Source organism: Grampus griseus (genome assembly GCF_964374135.1).
Source record: "Grampus griseus genome assembly, chromosome: 6".
NCBI lineage: Eukaryota > Metazoa > Chordata > Mammalia > Artiodactyla > Delphinidae > Grampus > Grampus griseus.
In genome coordinates, this window is record NC_139000.1 from 2989254 (window position 1) to 3011818 (window position 22565).

At 61.2% G+C, this 22565-nt stretch overlaps 1 protein-coding gene across 3 annotated transcripts in view; it reads left to right on the forward strand.

Moving 5' to 3' along the window:
* Positions 1-22565, forward strand: part of COL5A1 (collagen type V alpha 1 chain) — a gene marked incomplete at its 5' end in the record, with an annotated part of 155075 nt that overhangs the window by 55614 nt on the left and 76896 nt on the right. For all 3 annotated transcript variants that reach the window (XR_014296933.1, XM_082657319.1, XM_082657320.1), the window contains 7 exons: positions 11241-11372; positions 12548-12685; positions 13364-13615; positions 14611-14778; positions 14911-14964; positions 19714-19755; positions 19948-20010. Coding sequence is in view for 2 of the 3 variants with exons in the window: in XM_082657319.1 (XP_082513445.1) it covers positions 11241-11372; positions 12548-12685; positions 13364-13615; positions 14611-14778; positions 14911-14964; positions 19714-19755; positions 19948-20010 (849 nt within the window). The remainder of the gene's footprint in view (positions 1-11240; positions 11373-12547; positions 12686-13363; positions 13616-14610; positions 14779-14910; positions 14965-19713; positions 19756-19947; positions 20011-22565) is intronic.

Sequence of the window (22565 nt, forward strand, 5' to 3'; positions counted from 1 at the left end):
AGCCTCCGAGATGGGGATCAGCGCACGAGGTTGCTGGGTGCCCCCTTCTCGAGGGTGCTCTGGGGTTGGAGGGGGCCGGTGGCGGGGGACACAATAACAGTTGTGCAGAGCATTCGTCAGAGGTCTTTGATGGTCTCGATCTCCGAGGACACGGAAAATCCATCTCAGCTCGTTTCTGACTCTGCCGCCGTGGATTTTCCCGGAAGCTCTCAGCTCCGGGAAGCTCAGGTGTGTGTGCGGGCTGTGCTCTTTGGTCTCCTTCACCTGATGAGTCTTCTCAGAGCCCAGGGGTTGTGCATTGTGTTGGCCCCGTAGCACCCGTGGGGAACCTGGAGCCCAGAGACGTAAAGCCACCTGCTCCAGGTCACACAGCAGGGAAGTGCAGGGCTGGATTTGGGGCCCAGGTCTGGAGCATTCCCTGGGTCAGATGGGGGCTGCTGGGTCCCCAGTGTCAGACTTCTGTCCCTGTCCCTTTGGGGGGCTCACCCTCCAGCCTGATGGAGCCCCTGTTTGCTCACTCCCCTCTCGGGGGTGATCCTCCAGCCGGCCCCTGGTTCTCAGTCCTTCCTGAGCTCCAAGGACTATGCGTGTCTCCACTCAAAGTGAGCCCCCTCCCCCCCAGGCCTGGCCCTGCTCACTTTCAACCCGTAATCGCCGTTTTCTCTAGTCTGAGCTGCATTTTCCAGGCCCCTCCAGGCGATGTCTATCCAGCTGCGGCCGGTCCAGAGTCTGTCCACAAGCAGATCTTTCCAAAAGGTCCAGGGAGTGACCAGGCGGCAGCCGGTGCTTGAGGGCACTGCAGTGACTCTTGACCCTCGTGGAGGCCTGGAATTCTACAAATTGATTAATATAAATAATTCTACAAGTTAATTTCCCTGAGCACACACCACCTTCTCCAGAGCCCAGCCCCACTGCTTGCAGTTAATGCTCCCGGGAGGCTGTGTTTGAGGCTACTTCTCAGGGATTGGGTCGTGAGATTGTCCCCATGAGTCAGCCACACTGTGTCACCCCATCCTTCCCACGTCCAGCAGTGTGTGTTTGCAGTCGAGGTTGCCGGGTCTGGGGCAGAGCCTGGGACCTTGGCCGGCGTTGTGCCGCATGGCCTCAGTGCTTGAAGTGGGGCTGGATTACGGCACAGAGTCTGCTCAGAACGGGGGTGCTGGCCTGGAGCGTGTGGGGCAGCCTGGGCCTCTAAAATCAACTCCCCCACCACTCCCCTGCCTGCCCTGCAGGGAAGTGTGTGTTCTGCATGCAGTGTGAGTCCGTCTCATGGCTGTGGACCTGCAGAAACACCTGCGTGGGGTCTGTCACAAACAATGCCAAGTTTCTCTCGTTGGTTGACAGAATAAGATGCCGCAGAAAGGTCTTTCAGGTTGGGACCGTGTTCTAGAACCAAGGAAGTGAAATTCAGTGAAGGTGACTGTGAATTTCTGCACTTGGGTTCAAAACAAGCAGCTGGCAGGTGCGGGATGGGGAGATGCGGGTGTAGGACACTCCCGTGGAGGAGGTGCAGGGGTCTGTGCGTGGCAAGCCCATTAGCGACCATGGGTGTGATGCGTTCGGAACAGAGGGTGGGATGATTGAGGGGCTGGACGTGCGCAGCGGAGGCTGAACTAAGACCTGAGGTCTGCGCCTAGAGTGGGGCGGCAGGATGGAGACGGCGCTGGTGCCTGAGGTAGAGCGTCTCGTCCAGGGGTGTGGGGTGAGGCAGTGGCCAAGTGAGGACCACGGAACAGGGCGTTCACACGTATGAACCTGCAGCATCCACCTCCTCCACCAGGGCCCAGCTCTGAGGCCACTGCCTCAGGATGCCTTCCTTGACCTTGCCAGGCAGAGGAGGTCACCTGGGCGCCTCCTGAGGAATCAGTGAGAGCTTGAGACTTGCAGTCAAGGGCACTGATTTATTTGTCTTGGTGTCAATAAGCTTATCATAGGGGTGCTAAAAATGCTGGTTGAAAGGGTGAAAGAATGAATAATCAGAGCTGACTGCCTTCAGAGGGAGAGGGTAGTGAGCCTTTGTCAGGGATCCAGGACTGATGGTGATGGTGGTGATGGCGGTCATGGTGGTCGTGGTGGAGGTGGTGGTGTTGGTGGTGATGGTAATGATGATGGTGATGTTGTTGGTGATGATGACGGCAATGGTAGTGGTGCTGAAGGTAGTGATGTTAACGATGGGGATGGGAGTGGGAATGGTAATGGTGGTTATGGTGGTGGTGGTGATGATAATGTTGGTGATGTTAGTGTTGGTGATGGTGATGGTGGTCAGTGGTGGTCCTCGTGGTGATGGTGATGATAATAGTAATGATGGTGATGATGGTGGTGGTGATGGTAGTGATGTTGATGATGGGGATGGAAGTGGTGGTGGTAATAGTGGTGATGGTGGTGATGATGATGGTGATGATGGTGGTGACGGTGGTGGTGATAGGATGGTAATGATGATGAAGATGGTGGTGATGATGGTGGTGATGGTGGTGGTGATGGTGTGGTGATGGTGATGGTGGTGATTTTGATGATGTTGATGTTGGTGGTGGTGATGTTGATGGTGATGGTGGTGATGGTGGTGGTGATGGTGGTGGTGGTAATGGTGTGATGATGGTGATGGTGGTGATTATGATGTTGATGGTGATGGTGGTGATGATGGTGATGGTGGTGGTGATGATGGTGATGATAATAGTGATGGTGATGCTGGTGGTGATGGTGGTGGTTATGATGATGACAATGATAGTGATGGTGATGGTAGTGATGTTAATGATGGGGGTGGGAGTGATGGTGGTAATAGTGGTGATGGTGGTGATGATGATGATGGTGGTGGTGGTGATGTTTGTGATGGTGATGACGGTGGTGATGGTGATGGTGGTGGCGATAATGGTGGTGATGGTGATGGTGGTGGTGGTGGTGGTGATGGTGATGGTGGTGATTATGATGATGGTGATGGTGGTGATGATGGTGATGGTGGTGGTGATGGTGATGATGGTGTTGGTGATGGTAATGAAGGTGGTGATGGTGGTGATGATGATGGTGATGGTGGTGATAGGATGGTAATGATGAAGATGGTGGTGGTGGTGGTGATAGGATGGTAATGATGATGAAGATGGTGGTGATGGTGGTGATGGTGGTGGTGATGGTGGTGATTATGATGATGTTGGTGGTGAAGGTGGTGATGGTGGTGATTATGATGATGTTGATGGTGAAGGTGGTGGTGATGGTGATGGTGGTGGTGATGGCAGGGATGGCAGTTGCCACTTTGTCTGGGCCTCACCGGGTGCCAGGCCCACCGGGCATGCTGTGTGTACCGTCACGCTTAGTCCTTAGTGAGGTAGATCTCGTTCTCCTTTGCAAATGCACACTCAGAGGCCTGGGAAGCTTCAGTGATGTGCTTAAGGCCCCACAGCCTGCAAGGGGCGGAATCCTGCACCCAGGCCACCTGTGTCACTGCCTCACCCCTTCCTGTGGTGGTGCCCAGAGTCGTGCTCCTTCCTCTGTGGAGCTTATCACGACAGATGTGTCCCTGTGCTGCGTGGTCAGTCCAGTGCCTACAGGCTTGCTGCTCTGAAAGTCTGGGGTGGGGGAAGGACGGGACAGCTTCCCTCACGTGCTGCCTAGGCTGGGCTGCTCACCTAAATGTCTGGAGTGAAATATCTAGGGCCGCGTAGCCAGTGGGGAAAGGATGTGAGACCCATGCCCTTTATAGAGTCCGGTGGGCCCGTGAGCCAGCCTGGTCCCTGCCGCTGGCTCTGCTGCCCTGTCCCTTGGTCTGGGGATGAGGTGTCCACTCTCTGAGTTCACTAAGGTGACCCTTTCGTCACTGTGGCTAGTTTCAGGTCTGATGAGGCTGGGACTTGACCATCCCCCCACCATCCCTGCCCCTGGCCCCTTCGTGGAGACTCAGGTGTGGTGCACACCGCCTGCACCAGTGCAGGTGTGAGGAGACACCAGGGGTGGGTGGCGCAAGTGAGAATTGGGCTGGGACCAGTGGTGGCCACATAGTGGGGGGAAGGCCACAGACATGGACCATGGAGGCGGGACCTGGGGGGCAGCAGGAAGTGGCTTCCAGCCGCGTGGAGATCTTTCTTTAACGCTCGCTCACTCACTCACTCACTCACCTGAATGGTGCTTGACTCTTTCTCACGCTGTGGGTGCTGCGAAAATCATAGAAAAAGTGACTTAGACCCCCCTGGCTTGGGTCCTTCCCTTTCCATTGTGTGACTTTTTTTTTTTTTTTTTTTTTTTTTTTTTGCGGTACGCAGGCCTCTCACTGTTGTGGCCTCTCCCGTTGCGGAGCACAGGCTCCGGACGCGCAGGCTCAGCGGCCATGGCTCACGGGCCCAGCCGCTCCGCGGCATGTGGGATCTTCCCAGACCGGGGCACGAACCTGCGTCCCCTGCATCGGCAGGCGGACTCTCAACCCCTGCGCCACCAGGGAAGCCCCATTGTGTGACTTTTGATGAAAAATGTCACAAGACGTAAAGTGTGACCTGTTTGGGCCGTGAGAGCTTGAACAGGAAGGGGGACTCGGGAGGGCTTTCATGTGCGAAGTCTCCTGGGACATCAAGAAGGTGCCTCATGGAAGCCCCCTGCCCTGTGTCCGCCAGGCTGGTCCCAGTGTCAGACCCACCAGGCTCCCCCGGGGAAGGGAAGCTTTGCAGGGTGGACAAGTGACCATGTGTGCCTGCGTGTCCCTGGTGCTCTGTGCACACGTGTGCCTGCTCTGTGTCACTTGCTGGCAAGTGGACTCAGACTGGGCTGTCCTCACCGGGGGCAGATTTGTGACCAGACCCCTGGCAGCTGAAGGTCGATGCTTCCTTCTTGTTTTTGCTCCGTAGACTGCGCGCTCCTACCCCAGCCTGGGACAAGAAGTATCCGTCCGTCCCTCCTCTCAAAAGACCGTGTGTCTCCATTTATGAGGGTGAAGCGCTCTGGCTAAAACCACGGGAAGAGCCAAGTGCGCAGTGGGAGCCCCTCGGGGCCGGTTCGGGTTGGACAGGGAGGGGCCCGTGGTGCGGGGCAGTCCCTGCAGGGCTGGCTTCCCCGGGGGACCCATGGCTGTTTGTTGGAAGGAGGGATGCAAGATTAAATAGCACTGGAGAGAGGAAATGAAAAGCCGGGCGCGTCACTGGAGAGAGCAGCGGCACAGACGCTCCAGGCCGGGAAGCAGGGGCGAGGGCCTCCCTCATCTGGGCAAAGGTGTTTTCTGAGTCCACAGCCCTTAGGGTTGCAAAGCTCTCCAGCGAACACTTTGCAGTTTCCTCAGCAGGAGCGCAGCTTGGGTAAAATCTCATTATGGGAAAAGGCAGGACTGGTTCCCTCAGCAGAAGGCCCGGCTCAGCCAGGGACACCTGTGTCCTGTGTGTCCCGATGGCTGGCGCCTCGCGGGCCGCCCGGCCTGTCCTCTGCAGGAAGAGGGACAGCCGCTGGCCACCCGGGCGTCGGGGCTGTGTGGGGAGTGGGATGGCCGTGGTGACCGCCGGGCTGGTGCAGAAGCTTCTAGGGGGTCTGTAGAGCTTTACTGACCTGGTGGAGGCAGAGATAAGGCACGTCAATCGAGAACGCCCTGGGCGTCGTCGGAGCGAGGGATGCAGTGAAAGCAGTGCGCCTGCTTCTCTGGGCAGGTGACGTGGGCCACCGCAGGGCAGGCTGCTCGGGGCGCCGAGTCTGGGGCTCGGCTTTTAGAGGTAACCTGAGCGATTGCAGGGCGTGGCCTGCGTTGGAGATGTGGAGTCTGGTGTCAGGAGCACCCACGGGGCGGGTGGGGCGGGGACGTGCCCCACAGAGGGCTGCCTGGACGAGGTGACGGTGTCGTTTATGGGAGCTGGAAGCTCTGGTAGATGTGTGTGCGGGACATAGAAGTCGGCTCCAGGGAGCCCCCATTCCGTGCCCTCGTGAGAGTGACCCCCCCCCGCCGAGCCTAGTGGGTGCATCTGTGACATGGGGATGAGAGGGAGGAAACGAGGTCCAGCTTCCTCTTGGAGGGGCTGGGGGGTGGTGGGCTGGAATGGGGAAAGGCAGAGGCTTGCGGCGGGCAGTGGGTGCCCGGAAAGCCATCCCGTCGGGTGGCAGGTGGGGCGGGGTGGGCGCGTGCAGCCCCGGGCCCTGGGCTGCTGCTGAAGGAGGAGACGGAGCCCCAGCCGCCTGGTGCCCCCCCCGGCACCCTCCGTAGTTCTGCTGCCCGCTCTGGGCTGGGCCGTATGTGACTCGTGGGTCCTGTCGCCCGTGGGAGCCAGGAGGCCCGCCGTCAGGGGCTGGAGCGGGGTACGTGCCCCTGCAGGTCGCAGCGAGAAATGCTGCTGTCGGGGGGCTTGTAGGCTGTGGGAGGGGCAGGGTGGGTGGCAGTCAGTCAGCAGCTCCCCATGCAGGGTGCACACCCACTGCTCCAGGCTCTGCGGGGCTCAGAGGGCAAGGCTCCGGGCAGGGTGGGGCGAAAGCGGTGGGGAGAAGTGCGCCTGGGCTGGCGACCGTGCAGGGGGGTCACGGCCTCACCCGTATCACGGTGGGGATTTCGGGGAGCAGAGATAGCACAGTGGGGACCCTCGGTGAGCGCTCGCTGCATCATGGATGAGGGGACCAAGGCCCTGGTCAAGTGTAAGACAGCACGGATGCTGTGGGGTAAGGAGATACACAGTGGGACCTTCCTGGTTCTGGAAAGTTCTTCCACCCCACGGCCTCCGTTTCCCCATCTGTAAAGTGGCGGTTGCAGTGAGGCTCAGGAGGGATTTGTGGGGGGCACCCAGCAGTGGCCAGGCAGACTTTGGACCCCCGTCACGGCGTCACAGTTCCCCGGACTCGGAGCCCTTGGGGCTGAGCTGCTGTTGAGGCTGGCGGGACCCACCCCTGCTGACCTCAGGTTCCATCTGTAAAATGAGACGGTTTTACTATATGAAGGATTTTGACTTTCTGAGGAAGCCCGTAAACCCTTTCCTAACTAACATCCCTCTGGGGCGGCCTGATGTGTACAACCTGCTAGGACCCAGGCCCCTCCACGGAACCCTTTTTGAGAAGCCCTGGCCAGGCCAAGCTCCAGGTCCCCACGTCCCGAGGGACCTGCGAGGGGCCGGAGGCGGGAGGCAGGACGTCCCGGGAGGTCAGCGAGGGCGGGGCGGCTCGGCGAGTGGGGACCTTCCCGCTGGTGCTCCCTGGGCTCCGAGGGGCTGCAGCTGGGCTCCGGCATCTCCCACCAGCAGCCGCTGTGAAGGCCGCACCAGGGCAGGGGCTCCGTGACGGGCCTCCGGGTCTGGAGTTTGGAGCTTGGTTTCCCATCCCCCGAGGCATCGTGAAAATGGTCTCAAGACGCAGTCATAAAGCTGTGATCACTCATTGCACGTCTGAAGGGCAACATGCACCCCTTAGGGCAGCCGGGGGGCACGACGTCTCCAAGTCGCCGGGTGGTGCTGCCGGAAGCCCTGTGTTGAGAAGGATTCTGAGTTGCCTCTGGTCTCAATGAGACAAAGCACAGCGGGAGACGGGGTCTCTGGGAGGGGCACGCGAGGTGTTCCATGTCCCCAGCCTGAAGCGCAGACTCGAATAATTCCAGTTCTGGCTCCCAGCCTCCCTCGACGGCAGAGGCTCTATTTTGATTTTCCAAACTTCTGGCAGAGCCCTTCTCCTGGACCACCCGAGGGTGGAGGAGGGCAGGGGAGCCCCAGGTTTCCTTTGGCTAAATGGGGAGCCCAGGGGCTGCGTCCTGTCTGGGATCGCCGGCCACCAGGACAGTCGCCCACATGCCCCCTTGCTGCAGAGAGAAATTGGTTGGCTCTGATCGGATGCCGCAGAAGGGGCAGAGGAGTTCCTGAGGCCTCACGGGGGACGGAAGGAGGGGTACTCTCGGGGTGCAGAGCAGAGGCTGCCTTTGACCCAAATGTAAGATCAGAGCTTGTCTGAAGACGTAAGGGGCCGCTCTAGGACCTGGCTGCCCCCACCATGACCAGAGCCTTAGGGATCCCCGATCCCAGGCCCTGCCCCCGAGCCCTTTAGGGCAGTGTCTGAGGGGCCCGGGTTCCTCGGGAGCCCCCGCTGGTGTGGGGCGGGGGGAGACAGGACTTCCCTCTGCCCTGGAGGCCTCAGGGTATTCATGAGGTGTCAAGGTCATGGCTTTCAGGGCCCCAGGACACCTCATCCAGGGCCGCCCAGCGTCCCCCTGTGCCCCCAGTACCCCATCAGTGCTTTGGGGTCCAGGAACCATCCTGCCTCTGGTCAGAACTCCCGAGGGAGGCCGAGGTCCTCCCTCGCTTCACGCAGCCCTGGTGTTTCCCGTGAGGCCGGGGAGGTGTCTCCTTGGCTCGTGCAAGGTGGGTTTGACCGCTGTTCCCTGACCCGCAGCTTTGCCTCCCAGCCCTCAGTGGGGTCTGCTGCTGGGGGCTGGGGGCAGCGTCCTGAAGCCCCCTCCCCACCCTGCCCTGCCCTCGGGAGGTGACGCCCCTGGGTGGTTTGGGAGCAGGGGAGCCACCTGCTCCGTCTGGGAGCCTAGAGGCAGAGCCAGTGCCACATCTGTCACCCCAGGGTCCTGCCCCAAAGCTCCTGGCCCCGATGGGGTGCCCGGGGATGTGAGCCCCTCCCTGTGTGCGGGAAGAGGTCGGGGGAGGGCTGGAGGGAGCTCTGGGTGAGGATCCGGGTGCAGAGCTTCTGGGGGGCTTCGCAGCCATGCCTCAGTTTCCCCTTCTCCATAGTGGGTGGGGGACAGTAGACCCCTGCCCTCTGAGGGACACGCCCACAGAACAAACAGGCATGTTGTTTTGGTGTGAAAACCCACTTGAGGATTTGGTGGGAAGAATGATTTTCAACACGTGTGGGCACTTGCAGGGGAGGGTGGGTGCTGGAGACGAAGGGGGCCTTCTGCCGGCAGGGCCCTCGACGAACCACGTGGTCACTGCTGCAGCCTGGGGCACGGGTGGGCAGGTGGGGAAGCAGGCCTGCCCGAGGGCCGGGTCGGCAGGCACATTCCGGAGCCTGGGCTGAGTGCTGGGAAGCACCTCCGCTCCGGCTGGGCCTGTTTGTGGGAGTGGATGCCGCGCCCTTGGCTTTGCTCGTCGCCCCGTGCGGGGCCTGCGAGGCCTGGCACTGGGCCGGACACCTTGTGATACAGGGACACAGAGATGCACCGGCCGCGGCCGCCACCCGGGGACCTGGGCCTTCCGGGGAGGCAGGCCCTCCGCCGGGCCACTGTGATGAGTGTGCTGGCGGCTCCTTCGAGGGCCGCACCCCCTGCCCGGGGTCACAGCTGCTCCCCAAATGCCCCGAGCCTGTTCTTTTTTCCAGTAACCGCATTTGGAGAGCGTATATTCAGATGTCAAGCTGCCAGTCCGTAGGGAGAAATACTTTATTTGAATTGGATGAAATTTGAACTAGAAGTCATGTTGTTCAATAAAAACGTGTGGTTTTGATTCACTGGGCCTGTCGTATGGTTCCTGTGTGCTGGAGAGTTTAAAACGTGGGCCGGGAGCCTCTGACATCCAAAGGGAGAGAGAAGGGGTGGCTGAGCGAGGGGGTGGGCGCCGGGTGGGGGGCGCCCCTCTCCTGCTCTGCCCCCGTGACAGCCCCACAGGCTGCTCACCCTGCATGCCCACTCCTCCCACTGGCAGGAAGGCAGAGGGGCTGCAGACTGAGCCCCGGCGGCCTGCGGCCAGGCTGTGGTCGGTGACACTGACGGTGAGGGTCCGTCTGTGTTCCGGAGACAGTGCTGGACGTCGGGGTGGGGGGGCCACGCTCCACCCCTCCGAGCCCCCTGCGTGGAGACGGGCTGCTGGGGGTAGTTCTGAGTCCTCGCTCGTCAGGGGGCGGTTTCAAACCCGGGTTGGGGGGCCGCGTATTTGGAACTGTGCCTCAGGGATTGGGTAGGAATGGGCCTTTGCTGGACTCCAGGACTGTCACCCCGTCTCTAGGTCGGGTTACCCATAGAGCCTTTGGGAAGCCACGGAGAGCGAGGGTCCTGTCCCCAGAGCTGTGCGCACGGCCGGCACCTTGCTTCACAGATCCCAGAGGCCATCCGTGGACCCACGCTTAGTGACTTTGGGTGACACATCACCCCCGCCCTGCCATGGTCCAGCGATGAGAGGCCACATCTGGCCCCTGCCTGGGGGCCCGCCTCTCTCTCCTCCTGGGGTCTGGCACAGAGAAGGGCCTCGCGCACCTTCACCAAATGACCAGCAGGGAGGGTGCGGCTTCCTTGCCTGGGCCTGTGGTTCTGACATGTGCAGATGGGCGCCGCGTTCTTGCTCCGCCCGTGGCCCCGCCCTTCAGGAGTGCTGCGAGCCTTTGGCTGGATCCTGGCAGAGCAGAGGCTCAGCAGCAGGGGCAGCCTCAGGCTTCTGGTCAGAAGGGGGCAGTGGGACTGGCACAGGAATCGATGGAAATCTGATGAATACGCGGTCCGGGTGTGATGGGGTCTTACCCGTGGGGCACAGGGCAAGCCCAAGGTGTTAGGCAGGGTGTGGGCACCCCTAGGCAGTGGTTCTGGGCCGTGCGTGCATCCGCCACGTGTGGTGCAGTAGCTCGCACTTAGTAGGTGCTCAGTAATGACTATTGAATGAGTAGATGGATGGACGGAGAGGACGGATGGTCCGTGCACGGATGGGTGGGTAGGTAGATGGGCGGGTGGATGGATGAGTGGTGGATGGTGGATGGATGGATGTGTGGATGGATGGATGGATGGGTGGGGGATGGGTGGATGGATGTGTGGGTCGGTGGATAGGTGCATGGATAGGTGCATGGATAGGTGGATGGATGGATGGATGGATGGGTGGGTGGACGGGTGGGTGGATGGGTGCATGGATGGGTAGATGGATGGGTGGGTGGGTGGATGGATGGGTGGATGGATGGGTGGATGGATGGGTGGGTGGGTAGGTGGATGGATGGGTGGGTAGATGACTGGATGGATGGGTGGCTGGGTGGATGGATGGGTGGGTGGATGGATGGATTCATGGGCAGATGGATGGGTAGATAGGTGTATGGATGGGTGGATAGGTGGATGGGTGGGTGGGTGGATGGATGGGTGGCTGGCTGGATGGGTGGGTAGGTGGATGGATGGGTGGGTAGATGACTGGATGGATGGGTGCCTGGGTGGATGGGTGGGTGGGTGGATGGATCAGTAATGCCTGGATGGCCGGGTCGGTTGGATGGCTCTTGGAGGTAGCAGCTCCCCCAGAGGAGGCCTGGCCCCGAGGACAAGCTCTCAGGCATCAGGCAGTTCTCCTGGGTCCCCACGTGGGTGCCCTCTGTGCTGCCTGTTCAGGCTTTTCGTCCTCTTCCAGGGAGACATCCAGCAGCTGCTCTTCGTCTCGGACCACCGGGCAGCTTACGACTACTGCGAGCACTACAGCCCTGACTGTGACACTGCGGTCCCCGACAAGCCCCAGTCTCAGGACCCCAATCCCGATGAATATGTGAGTCTTGGTGGGAGCCGTGGGCAGACCGTCTCGGGGTGCTGGGCGTGGAGGGACACAGAAGCTGTGGGACTCCCGTTTGAAGCAAACGCACTGGGTGAGACTATAATTGATCCCCGGGGCAAGGTGGACTCCTGACTCACTTTACGAAGGGTTCTGTGCTCCCAAAGCAATGGAGTCAAAAAGGACGTTGGTAAAGAATCTTTCACCCAAGTTTCTGGGGGAAGAGAGCCATGCGCCCCCTGGACCAACACCTGGGTGGGGTGCCGTGAGCGGAAACGCCACAGGTGCCCCCGGCGGGCCGTCTGGAGCTGGCCAGGCAGGAGGGGCTCAGGGCTGTCGGAGCGGATGATAGTCCCCTCTGACCCCTAGGGCGGCAGCTACTCTGAGGGGCAGCCTCGGCCCGAGAGTTTCAGGAGCGTGTCCAACACCACTGTCCTCTGGCCGTGACCCGCGTGTCAGTGGGTCAGCCTTTCCCATCCACCCGCCCTCACGCCCCAGCAGCACCTCCGTTGGTTGGATTTGCAGTTCTTTGTGCCGTTTCCAGATGAGAATCCTCTCCCGTCCCCTGCGCAGGGTGGACTCCTGCTTCTTTTAAGTAAACTTCAGGCCTGCTCTCTGTTGGTTCCGTGAGCTTCCCTTCTTTCACGGGCAGTCGGAAGAGAAGGAGGGGGGGACCCCATGAAGCTGTGGAGTCCTGGGCTAGGCATGTCTTTCCCACCCCGAGAACAGGGTTGGCAGTGCCCCCAGCTGGCTTGCTGCAGCCGAGGCCTCCTGGCCACGCCTCACCCTCCCCATGCCCGACACAGAAATGGGTCTGAGCGTGAGACCGTCTCTGTCGCTGTGAAGTCCCTCCCGTGAGGCCTGGGCCTTCGGTGAAGGTTTGGGTGGGTGCCAAAGGGTCAGAACGTTTGGACCTTTTAGGGCTCATCTCTCTTTGAGGGCCACCGGGGGTCCCCGTTTCCTTCCCTGGACTCCTCGTGGGGCTGGCTCTGCTCCCCCAGGGGATGGAGGGGGAAGACTCCTTTCAGGGCCCACGGGGTTGGTGCCTGGAGCTGGGCACGACTTTTGGGGGTCTGATCTTCCCAGTTGAGCCCACGAGGGAGGGAGATGGCGGGCTGGTATCTCGGGGTGGGGGGCCCGCACCCTCCTCACGTGGCCCTATTTGCTCTCAGTACCCGGAAGGAGAGGGTGAAGGAGACACCTATTACTACGAGTACCCCTACTATGAGGACACGGACGACGTGGGCAAGGAGCCCACCCCCACCAAGACACCAGTGGAAGCAGCTCGAGAGACCACAGAGGTGGCCGAGGTCTGGCCGGGCGGCTGCTGGTCCCTGGAGGCCGTGGTTGGCGGGGGGGCCGGGGGCGCCGTGGCGAACATGGGGGCCGTTTGGAGATGCGTGGAGAGCAGGGGCGGTGGGCGGGAGCTTGGCAGGGAAACGGGGGACCAGGGACCGTATGTGCTTTCTCCTCACGGGGAGTGTAGGGCAGAGGGCCTTCCGTGGTGCGGGGGACACCAGGGGACATGGATGTGATGGAATCCAGTCCCCTCCCCAACGGGTGGCCGGGACACTGGCCCATAAGGCTCTAAGAGTCTGGAATGTTCTCTTGCTTTTTTTTTCTTTGGTCACCGTGTGGCTTGCGGGATCTTAGTTCCCCGACCAGGGATTGAACCCAGGCCCTCGGCAGTGAGAGCGCAGAGTCCTAACCACTGGACCACCAGGGAATTCTCTGTTCTCTTACTTCTTAAAAAAAATTTGAGATATAGTTCACCCTGTCCAAGTGCATGACCGCGGGGTTTAGCCGTGCACAGCACTTCCGCGGGCTGGTCTGTCTCCCCCGGCCTGAGGGGACCTCTGCGCCCCGATCCATAGGGGCCAGTTGGTTGATGGGCCAGCCTCCCTCTCAAGCCTCAGAGGAAAGCTCCGACCCGGTCCTCGCTGCGCCGGCCGCACCCCTAACGCTGCGTGTCTCTGCCCGGCTCCCAGGAGCTGACCCAGCCCCCCACGGAAGCCCCTCCGGTGCCCGACACCAGCGAGGGGGCCGGGAAGGAGGAGGACCCCGGCATTGGGGACTACGAGTACGTGCCCAGCGAGGACTACTACACCCCACCCCCTTACGAGGACTTCAGCTACGGCGAAGGCATCGAGAGCCCCGACGAGAGCCCCGACCGGTCCCCCGACCAGGGCGCCCGGGCCGAAGTTCCCACCAGCACGGTCCTCACCTCCAATGCCTCTAACGTAATTGCCTTCCCAGCGAGTGGGCTTGGTCCAGGGGAGGGGGCTGGACCCCGGGCTCTTCCTTCTCTACTCCTCACTTCGCTGTCCTGGGGCAGCTGCCCTCCCCCTGCCCACCACAACTGGCCCTGCAGCCCTTTGCAGCCAGGCCGTTCTAAGTGATGGCCGAGGATGCCCGGTGAGTTTGCCATCACTGCCTTGCTGGTGCATCTCAGTGTTGTCAGTTTTTCATCAGCAAAATGGGTGGAATGAGCCCCGCCCTCCGGGTCTCTTGGGGTTCGGCGGTGACGGATGAGGACATGCGTGTTCACAGACAGTGTTCCTGTCTGGGGCCCGGGTGAGGGCAGGCCAGACAGGTACATGAGCTGGGGGTCTGGACAATCAGACCAGACATGAGGCCCGGTAGGACCATGGGCTTTCCCATCAGGCCGACCTGACTTGAAGTCTCTGCCAGTGGCCTTGGAAAGTGATATCCCCTCTCTCAAAATCAGTGATCTCATTTACAACCTGGCACCAGTGTTCCCTGCCTCTTGGGGCTGTTGCCACGTCTTCAGACTGGAGAGGAGTTGAGCTCAGCCCATGGTCCATAGGGAGTGCTTAAACACAACCATCATGTGATGCTGAATTCTTGATGGCCACAGAGCAGACACACGGGGTTCTGATGGGTCCAGACCCCTCTGGCAGCGGGCATGGGATTAGGAGCTTGTTACCCCGAGACCCTGGGCCTTGGGTGGAGCCCCTGGCGGCCCCAGGTTCCCCAAGTACACGGTGCAGCCTGGGGCCACGTGCCCGTCCTTCTGCAGCCCTGATTTGCCACGGGGTCTCGGGGGCTTTGGGGTGAGTCTCCCCGTCGTGAGAGGGAGACGATGACTCCCAACAAGTGAAACCCCAGGCTACCTGTGTTCTGTGACCTCGGAATGCCACGGTGCTTGGAGTCCGGGGGCTGGGGGCCTGTGCGTGTCCGTTCCTCTGGGTGACCCTGCCGCCTTCCCTCTCAGCCGGATCCGCCTCCGGAGGAGGGGATGGACGACTTGGAGGGAGAGTTCACAGAAGAAACCATCAGGAACCTGGACGAGAACTACTACGACCCTTACTACGACCCCACCATCTCCCCGTCGGAGATCGGGCCGGGCATGCCCGCCAACCAGGACACCATCTACGAAGGGGTGAGTGGCTAGGGAGGGTGCCTCCCCGGGCCCTTGCGGGGGACCCCCTGCTTCACCAGCCGTATGGATTTGGTGTAATCTGTACCTTCTTTCTGTTCTCCCTCTCCTCTCTCTGCATCTTACAAACCTCAGATCGGACCACGGGGCGAGAAAGGTCAAAAGGGAGAACCTGCCATCGTCGAGCCAGTAAGACACTTTCTTATTGTCGCCCCGAAACGGCGGGGTGGTGGGTCGAAGCTGGGGGCACGTGGTGGGTTAAGTAGGATGTGGCTGGACCTGTGGGACCCCTGCGCCTCTATGCCTGGGGCTACCACGAGGAGCTGCGTGACCTCGTGGATGCCACACGCTGCTTGGAAAAGCGCCTGGGCGGGGGTAAGGTTCTGGACCTCGAATGAGGTGGCGGCCGCCTGGGATTCGAATGGGTCAGGACCCTTTGTGCCGCACGCTTAGGATCCGGGCACACCACTGTGTGTCGATTTCTCCTTGTTAAAAGACTCGGCTTCTGGGAAGGAGGGAGCTCCCCTGGAGGGCAGAGGGGGTTAGCAGGCTGAGTGTGGCCGCCGGTCTGGAGCAGGGAGAGTTAGCCACGGACCCAGCTCTCCACGCGGGCTGTGCAGCCATGTGGCTGCAGCTGGTGGAACAGGGAAGCCTGGCTGTCAGCCACGCCGAGGGGATTTAATGAAACAGCTCTGCCCTGAAACTCCCACTGAGTGAAACTTCACTGTGCTGGGCTGGGGGCGAGTTAAACAAAATGACTGTTGAGAACGTCTTAACCTTGGGATCAGAGGGAAAAGGGTCCCACGTGCACCTCGTGGGGCGGTGGGTGTCGGCAGGGGCCCCACTCTGCGTTGGCATGTCCTCTGCCCTCAGGGAGCCGTGCCTGGCCGGGGAGCACCAGGGTCCACCCTGTGGCCTTTGGGCTGCCGAGGTCCAGGCGCTGAGTCGGGGCGGGCGAGGTGCCAGGTGATCAGCCGGGTGGGGGAGGGGTGCCCTGCAGCTGCACGTGGTGGGTGTGGCATCATGGGCTGGGAAGCAGCTCTAAGAGTGGGGAGGGGCTGGCTGCCAAGGTCCACCCCTGCCACGTCCTCCAAGAGCCAGAGGGAGGAGGCCAGCGTCCTGCACTCGACGGCTCACGAGGCTGGGGCCAGGCTCCAGCTTCCTCTACTGCCAGGACTCGGTTGCCCCACGTGGAGGCTCCAGGACGCTTCCGATCTTGGGACTTCCGGGCCGGAGGACTGAGGGACCCCCATCCTCCCGTGGGACTTCCGGGACGGAGGACTGAGGGACCCCCATCCTCCCGTGGGACTTCCGGGACGGAGGACTGAGGGACCCCCATCCTCCCGTGGGACTTCCGGGACGGAGGACTGAGGTGACCCCCATCCTCCCGTGGGACTGGGAAGGTTCTTTTGGAACCTCATCCCCCTTAGAGGCACCTGAAGCCCGTGGCTGGGGCATCAGGACGGGGGGACTAGATGACTGTCCTGCTCTGTGCCTCCTGCCCCGCCCCCCAGGGCATGTCCCAGGGATGGGCGCCTCCGCTCCCACTGGGCTGTGGCCGCTGGGCACACACACCTGTTCTCGGGCTGAGAACATTCCTTTCCCGGTGCTCCCCAAGGGTCCAAGGGAGTCAGGGCTTGTCTGGGGCCGGAAGATGGGGATGCAGAGGAAGTGGGCAGAGGGGCCGAAGGGGGACACCAGCACCAGGCGGCTCCTTGCTCGGCGACATGTAAACCCCTCACACCAAGTCCAGACTCGGAGGAAGGCGACCCTCAGGGAAGAGCAGTGCAGCCAGTGGTGCCGCCTCAAGACACGGGCTGCCGGGGACCCGCGCCAGCCCTTGAGGGGCTGTGCCAGAAGGTGGACCACACCCAGTGTGACTTCCCTGTGGTCCAGCTGTGTGCAGACCACGGTCCAGATGGCTTTGGTCCCCGGTGGACTTGCCGCCGACTCGGGTGCCTTCCGTGGTGTCCCCATCGCTTTGGTGAAAGGGGCATCTTGCCTGGGAAGAGGAGAACCCTCGGGCAGGCGGGGGCCAGGCTCTGTGGAGTCCTGGGTTTGGTCCTGGCTCTGGGAAGGCCTGGCCGGCACCTCGGTCAGGACAAGCTTCCTTTTCACATGTCCCTCAGACCGGGCTGCCCCTGTGTGAGAGCCATAGCGTCCCAGGTCCAGGTGGAGGCGGGTGAGAGTGGATGAGGCGTCCAGTGGTCAGGCTCTACCAGGCTCCACCGGCGAGGGTGGGCCGGGGCGTCCAGTGGCCAGGATCCACCAGGCTCCACCGGCGAGGGTGGGCCGGGGGAACAGGCTGAGCAAATAGAAGCGGCCCAACACAGATAGCATGTCTCCAGCAAATGCATTTCATCTTTGTTCGGGGAGAAATGAGTCATCTGGATAAAGTTAGGGAAGGATGCCCTCCCCTCTGGCTCCAGCGTTTGCTCCCGCCCAGCCCCCAGCCTGTTCGGAGTGTCCGAGGGACCGAGGCCGGTCTCCCTGGAGACATCATGGAAACTGTTGGAATTTCTCAACCCGGAGCATCACCAGATGTCCTCAAAGTCTTAGCTCCCTATAAACAGATGGCCGAGTCCCGGACCACGGCCGACGTGGTCTTGCCTCGGCCGCGCAGGCGTCACGGCCCGTGAAGGTTGGGTGGCCGTTTCCTCTCCCCAGCCTGCCCCAGCGACCTCCTTCTGGGGAGCGTGGCTGACTGTCCATGGGGCTCTGGGAACCAGCTCCTTCTCTTTGCATCCATCCATCCCGGGTACACAGGGGCAGACCTGGTACCCTGTGTCGTGGGTCAGCGACACCAGCGGCTCCTCGACAGGACAGGAGTCCCTCAGCCGAGCGGATTCAGGCCAGTCAGATCTGGTGCTCCTGGCTGCCCTGGGACCTCAGGGAGCCAGGCATCTCCAGATTCAACGTCCTGTATCATCTGGCGAAGGCCCGTAACAGGCATGTCTGCCTTCCACTGGGGCTTAAGGGAGGTTTCCTCGGTCTGTGCTGTGTAGCAGATGAATGGACCCCCGCTAAGGATGGTTTCGAGTTCTCAGCTGAGGCTGAGACCTTCCACCCCGGTGGGGTGTGGAGCGGGGCCATTGAAGGAAGGCCATGGCCTCCCGTGTCTTGGGAGCACTTCTGTTCGGGGCGGTGGTCAGGGGTCCATCCCTTCACTGTACCTGGGAGAGCGCCGGCACCCCTCTTCTGGGCTCGTCCATCCAGCGGCCTCCAGCCCTTGCCGGGCCGACCTGCGGTGATCCTCCCGTGAGAGCCACCCACGTGGCCCCCACTCCCTGAGAACAGCGGGTGTGTGTCCGGGAGGACAGCTGCGGTCCTGCAGGGTCCGTGGCAGCCAAGGATTTCTCTCTTAAGCCTAGCTCAGTTCTGAGCTTCCTCAGCTGCCTTTGTCAGAGGAGGAGACAGGAAAGTGGGACTGATGAGGCCGTTTGGATGAACTCTCTGTGTACATCTCGTGTACAAACATTTCTCTGAGTGCACATCTGTGTAAACACCGGGTGCATCCTCCCAGCGACTGGGGAGCCCTAGTCGGGAGGATGAGGGGCTTGGAGGGGACCTGCAGCCCCTGGCCTGGGTGCCCCCCACTGGGGGGTGTCTGACACCTTTGCTGACCTGGTGCCTGTCCTGGGCACACCCTCTTACTCCTAGGAGGCAATTCTAGGTGTCACAAGAGAACTGTTCACTTTCAAAGAAAAGCCCAGGGCACAATAGCATTGATCAGCCCCAGAGAGAAGCGACCCGAGCCTGCTTTGTTCCGGGGAAACAGGAGGCAGGTCTGCCACGGGGGGCCAAGTATGTCCAGCCCTCTCACCGCTGTCTCAGCCGTCACAGGAATTCATTGGGAGGAGGGGTCCACGGCAGCCAGGCGCCCCGCGTGAGTCTGAAGCCTGCCCAGCCGGGCCGGACGGAACCCACCGGGTCCCAGGACCCCCAGAAACGATCCACCACGGTGTTCTCAGCATGCAGACCCTCGCAGGGGCCAGAGGTCCTTCCCTCCCTGGAAGGCCATGCGTTGCCTCTGACTCCTGAAGTGGGCATGGAACACAGAGGACGCTGGGGCGGTGGGCATGGAACACAGAGGACGCTCACCTTGGTGTTGACCGGACAGGGGTAGAGAGGAGGCCCGTGCGGGGAAGGTAGCTGAAGCCGAGGCCTGGGAGCAGGAGACCCCGGGCCGGGAGCTGTGTCCGCAGAGACCTGAAGCCTGCTCTCCCGTCCGCTGCCCGTGCCGACTCTAGGGCCCAGGCTGACAGGGGGCAGGAGGCCTTGTCCCTATTTGGGGGGAAAGACAGTGAGGCCCAGGGGCCTGAGGCAGCATGAACCTCGGCTCAGCCGGGTGAGGGGCTAGAGGAGGAGGGCAGCTGAGTGCCCAGGTGGAGGGAGGAGGGGGCTGGAGACCCCAGCATGGCCGCTCTAGCAGTTGGGCCTAACGGTTCTCTAGGCGGGGACCTCAGCCTGGGGTGCCCTTTCCTCCTGTCCTCCCGGAAGCCACCGGCTGGTCGTCTCTCCACCCTCCCTGGGCCCTGGCCCTGGGGTCCACTGCTCCCTCAGGCCGCCGTCACCAGGGCCTGCCTGGGCACTGCCCCCTGGGCACAGGAAGGCAGAGGTGTGGCTGGGGCGTCCGGGTTCCTCCTCTCTCCTCTGGAAGCGGTTCTTGAGGGAAACCTGTTGGTTGCTGTCTGGCTTGTGGCTGCCTTGGAAACGCTCAGAGGACGGTCGCCGTGGCCCCCCTTCCAGAGGCTGCTGCTTGGGACCCCTCCCAGGACGGAGGGTGCAGACCCAGAGGCCCGAGACGGTGGCCCTCTGGCCCACCCAGCGTGGAGGGCTTCCTCAGGACCGGGGTCTGCTAGGGGCCGGGCGCACTCGGGGTCTGGGGGTGGAGGGAAGGGGTCCTGGGGTCTCAGACGCTCCCCCTGTCTCTTCCAGGGCATGCTCCTGGAGGGGCCACCCGGCCCCGAAGGCCCCGCGGTGAGTGTCCCACTTTATTTCCCGTGACTTGTGGGAGGCGCTCAGGGGTGGAGGGAGACCCCTTAAAGCTCCCAGATGGAAAAGAGGGGTAAACGCCGTGGGACCGGCACTTTCTCGAACCCTCTCCTGGCAAGGCGGGAACCGCCCTGTGGCTGCATCTTTAACTCTGCCTGATTTTACTTTTCATTCTAGGGTCTCCCAGGACCTCCAGGAACGATGGGTCCCACTGGCCAAGTGGGTGACCCTGGAGAAAGGGTAAGGGCGGCTCAGTCCCCTCGGATCACGGGCTCTGTGGCCTCGTCCAGGCGTCCTCCCTGCTCGGGGAGCAGCCTTGCCCTCACCTGTGTGGGTGACCGCCGTACACTGACGTCCTTCCCCAGATTGTCCCGTCCCCTCGCATCTCACGCCACCGCTTAGTGCGTCCACTCTCTTCAGATGTTTAGGGGGCCAACTGTTGCCTGGCCCTGAGCTGGAGGCAGGAGACCCCTGCAAGAGTGAGCCTCAGCTGGGCTGTGGGTCCCCCGGCGGGTTCCAGGGGCCGCTCACAGTGGCGGCCCTGCATTAGGGTAGCAGTAACAACAGCTGCAGTGGCCAAAGAGCTCTGGTGCTGCCTGGGTATCCCACAGGGTCCGAATCATCCTCTCTCAATACGCGGACTTCATTGGCCTTAAGACCCCCTCGCTCCAGCTTCCTTGTTGGAAATCTAGCAACAGACACAGAAAACTTGCTCTGGGTCAGAGAGACCATCTTGGGGTCACCCTAGCCAAAGGGACCATCCTGGGGTCACCCTGACCAAAGGGACACATCCTGTGGTCTCCCTGGTCAAAGGTACCATCCCCGGGTCGCCCTGGGTGGCTGCCGGAGAGATGCAGGCTGAGCCCAGTTCGCGGCAATTTCGTTCCGCCTCCTAGTGGGCGTTTGGGGGTACTGCTGCCCTGTGGGTTCTCGACCAGCCTGACGTTTTTTTTCTTTTTGTTTTTCCTGCTGGTCTAATGAATATCGATGTGAGCACAGTCAGACTGAGAGCTATAATTGGGTGTAGTTGTAGATGAGAGACACTGGGGGCGTGTGTGCATCCTAACAGACCTTTATCCCCAGCGCCTGGCACACTGCCCAGAGCAAAGACCTCACGGTTTTGGGGTGGACGGTGCCTGGGTCTGGTCCTGAGGAAAGGCGGCTGGGGTCTGCTTCCGAGGGGGCGTTTGGCTGTCAGGTGCTGGGGGCTTTGGGGTGATGCTCAGGGTGACGTGAGGAAATGCCCACAGACAAAGCAGGTAGCTGCATGACCTCTGAGGGCAGCCGGGCCAGACTGGGCACCAAACAGGATTCTCCGCCATGTTGCCTCCCTGTGGCCAGTGGCTTTGGGGGCGGAGTAGGTGGGCCTTGCTCCGTGGCTGGCCTGTGACCTGCTTGGCCTTCCCATACTTCCCATGCCGCTCCTGCCTCTGCCACAGTTGAAATTCCAGACAAGCAGGTGAGGGGCCTGTCCTCTCCCCACCCCGAACCCACGCCAGTCAAGTTCTGCCCCAGGGGCTGCAGTCTCTAACCCAGCTCACTCCAAAGGTCTGGGAGTGGATGGAGGGGTGATAGCCGTGTCCCCCCACAGAGCCATCCTCAGATGGACCCAGGGGTGCGACTGAGTCCAGACGTCAGTGAGAGAGGACGGCCTGCCATAGCAGACGTCTTCTCTCTTAGACGTAGGGAAGGTCGCCGTCCACAGGGGCCACAGATACTGACTGACATCTCCCGTCAGCCTCAGTGTTGCTCCAACTGTCTGTCCGTCTGTCCATCCAGCACAGATATTCACTGAGTGTCCACAGTGCTGGGCACTGGTCTAGCACTGAGGGTCTAAATGCTCACGAACCAGAGGGACACTCCTCCCCGCTTGGTCCCTGCCTCTGGACTGAACCTGGGTCAGGGCCAGAGGCAGCGACCCTGCCGGTGCTTTGAGTGCTGAGACCTGAGAGTTGGAAGAGCCACGGCACCTGCCGGTGGAATCCCGGTGCTTTTAGAGCTGGTCTCTCTTAAGTTCAAGTTAGGGTCCAGGAAAAGGGGGCTGGGGTTAGGGAGGCAGAGGAATCACCTGCTCTAGAGCCTGCTGTCCCTGGAATTGGAGGGGAAACCTGCGGCCCATTGACCTTACCAGGGCTCTTCCCGGGGAGAGGGGCTGATGCCAGGAGCTGAGCACTGCTCGCCTGCCGGGCCCCGCCTAACCAGCTTGTCCAGGAACTGTCCCTGCTCACGGCTCAGCGTCCTCGCAATGCCCAGATCTCCTGCTTGTCTGCTGATTAGCTGTGAAAGAACATTGGATGCAGAGTCAGGATCCTGCAGTGCCACTTGCTGGCAGCATGACCTCGGAATTCCCGTGTAGGAGAGGAAAGAACTTTACCCTCTTAGGTTTTGTCAGTGGAACCTGCAAATTAAGCTGACCAAAGACATTAACAGGAGAAGAGGCAAATGAGTTTATTCATATTTTTAATTTTACATGAGGCTTCATGAAAAAGAAGAAGAAACCCAGAGAAGTGGTTAGACTTGGGAACTTATGTACCATTTTAACAGAAAGCAATAAACTACGGAGAAGTGACTGCGAAATACATGGGGGAAACTAATGGAAGATAAGGCTTGTTTCAGTAAGGTCTGTTTATGCAGACTCGTCTGAGTGGCCCTTTCCTGCGGGGGGTGCCTCCCTCCCTGCAGAATCGGGATGCACTTGATAGCCTCGGGGCCAGGGAGCAGCAGGGTCAATGACTCTATATCATGTCCACACAGCCCGTTAATGACGCTGCCATGGGCACGGCTTCTCCAGCCCC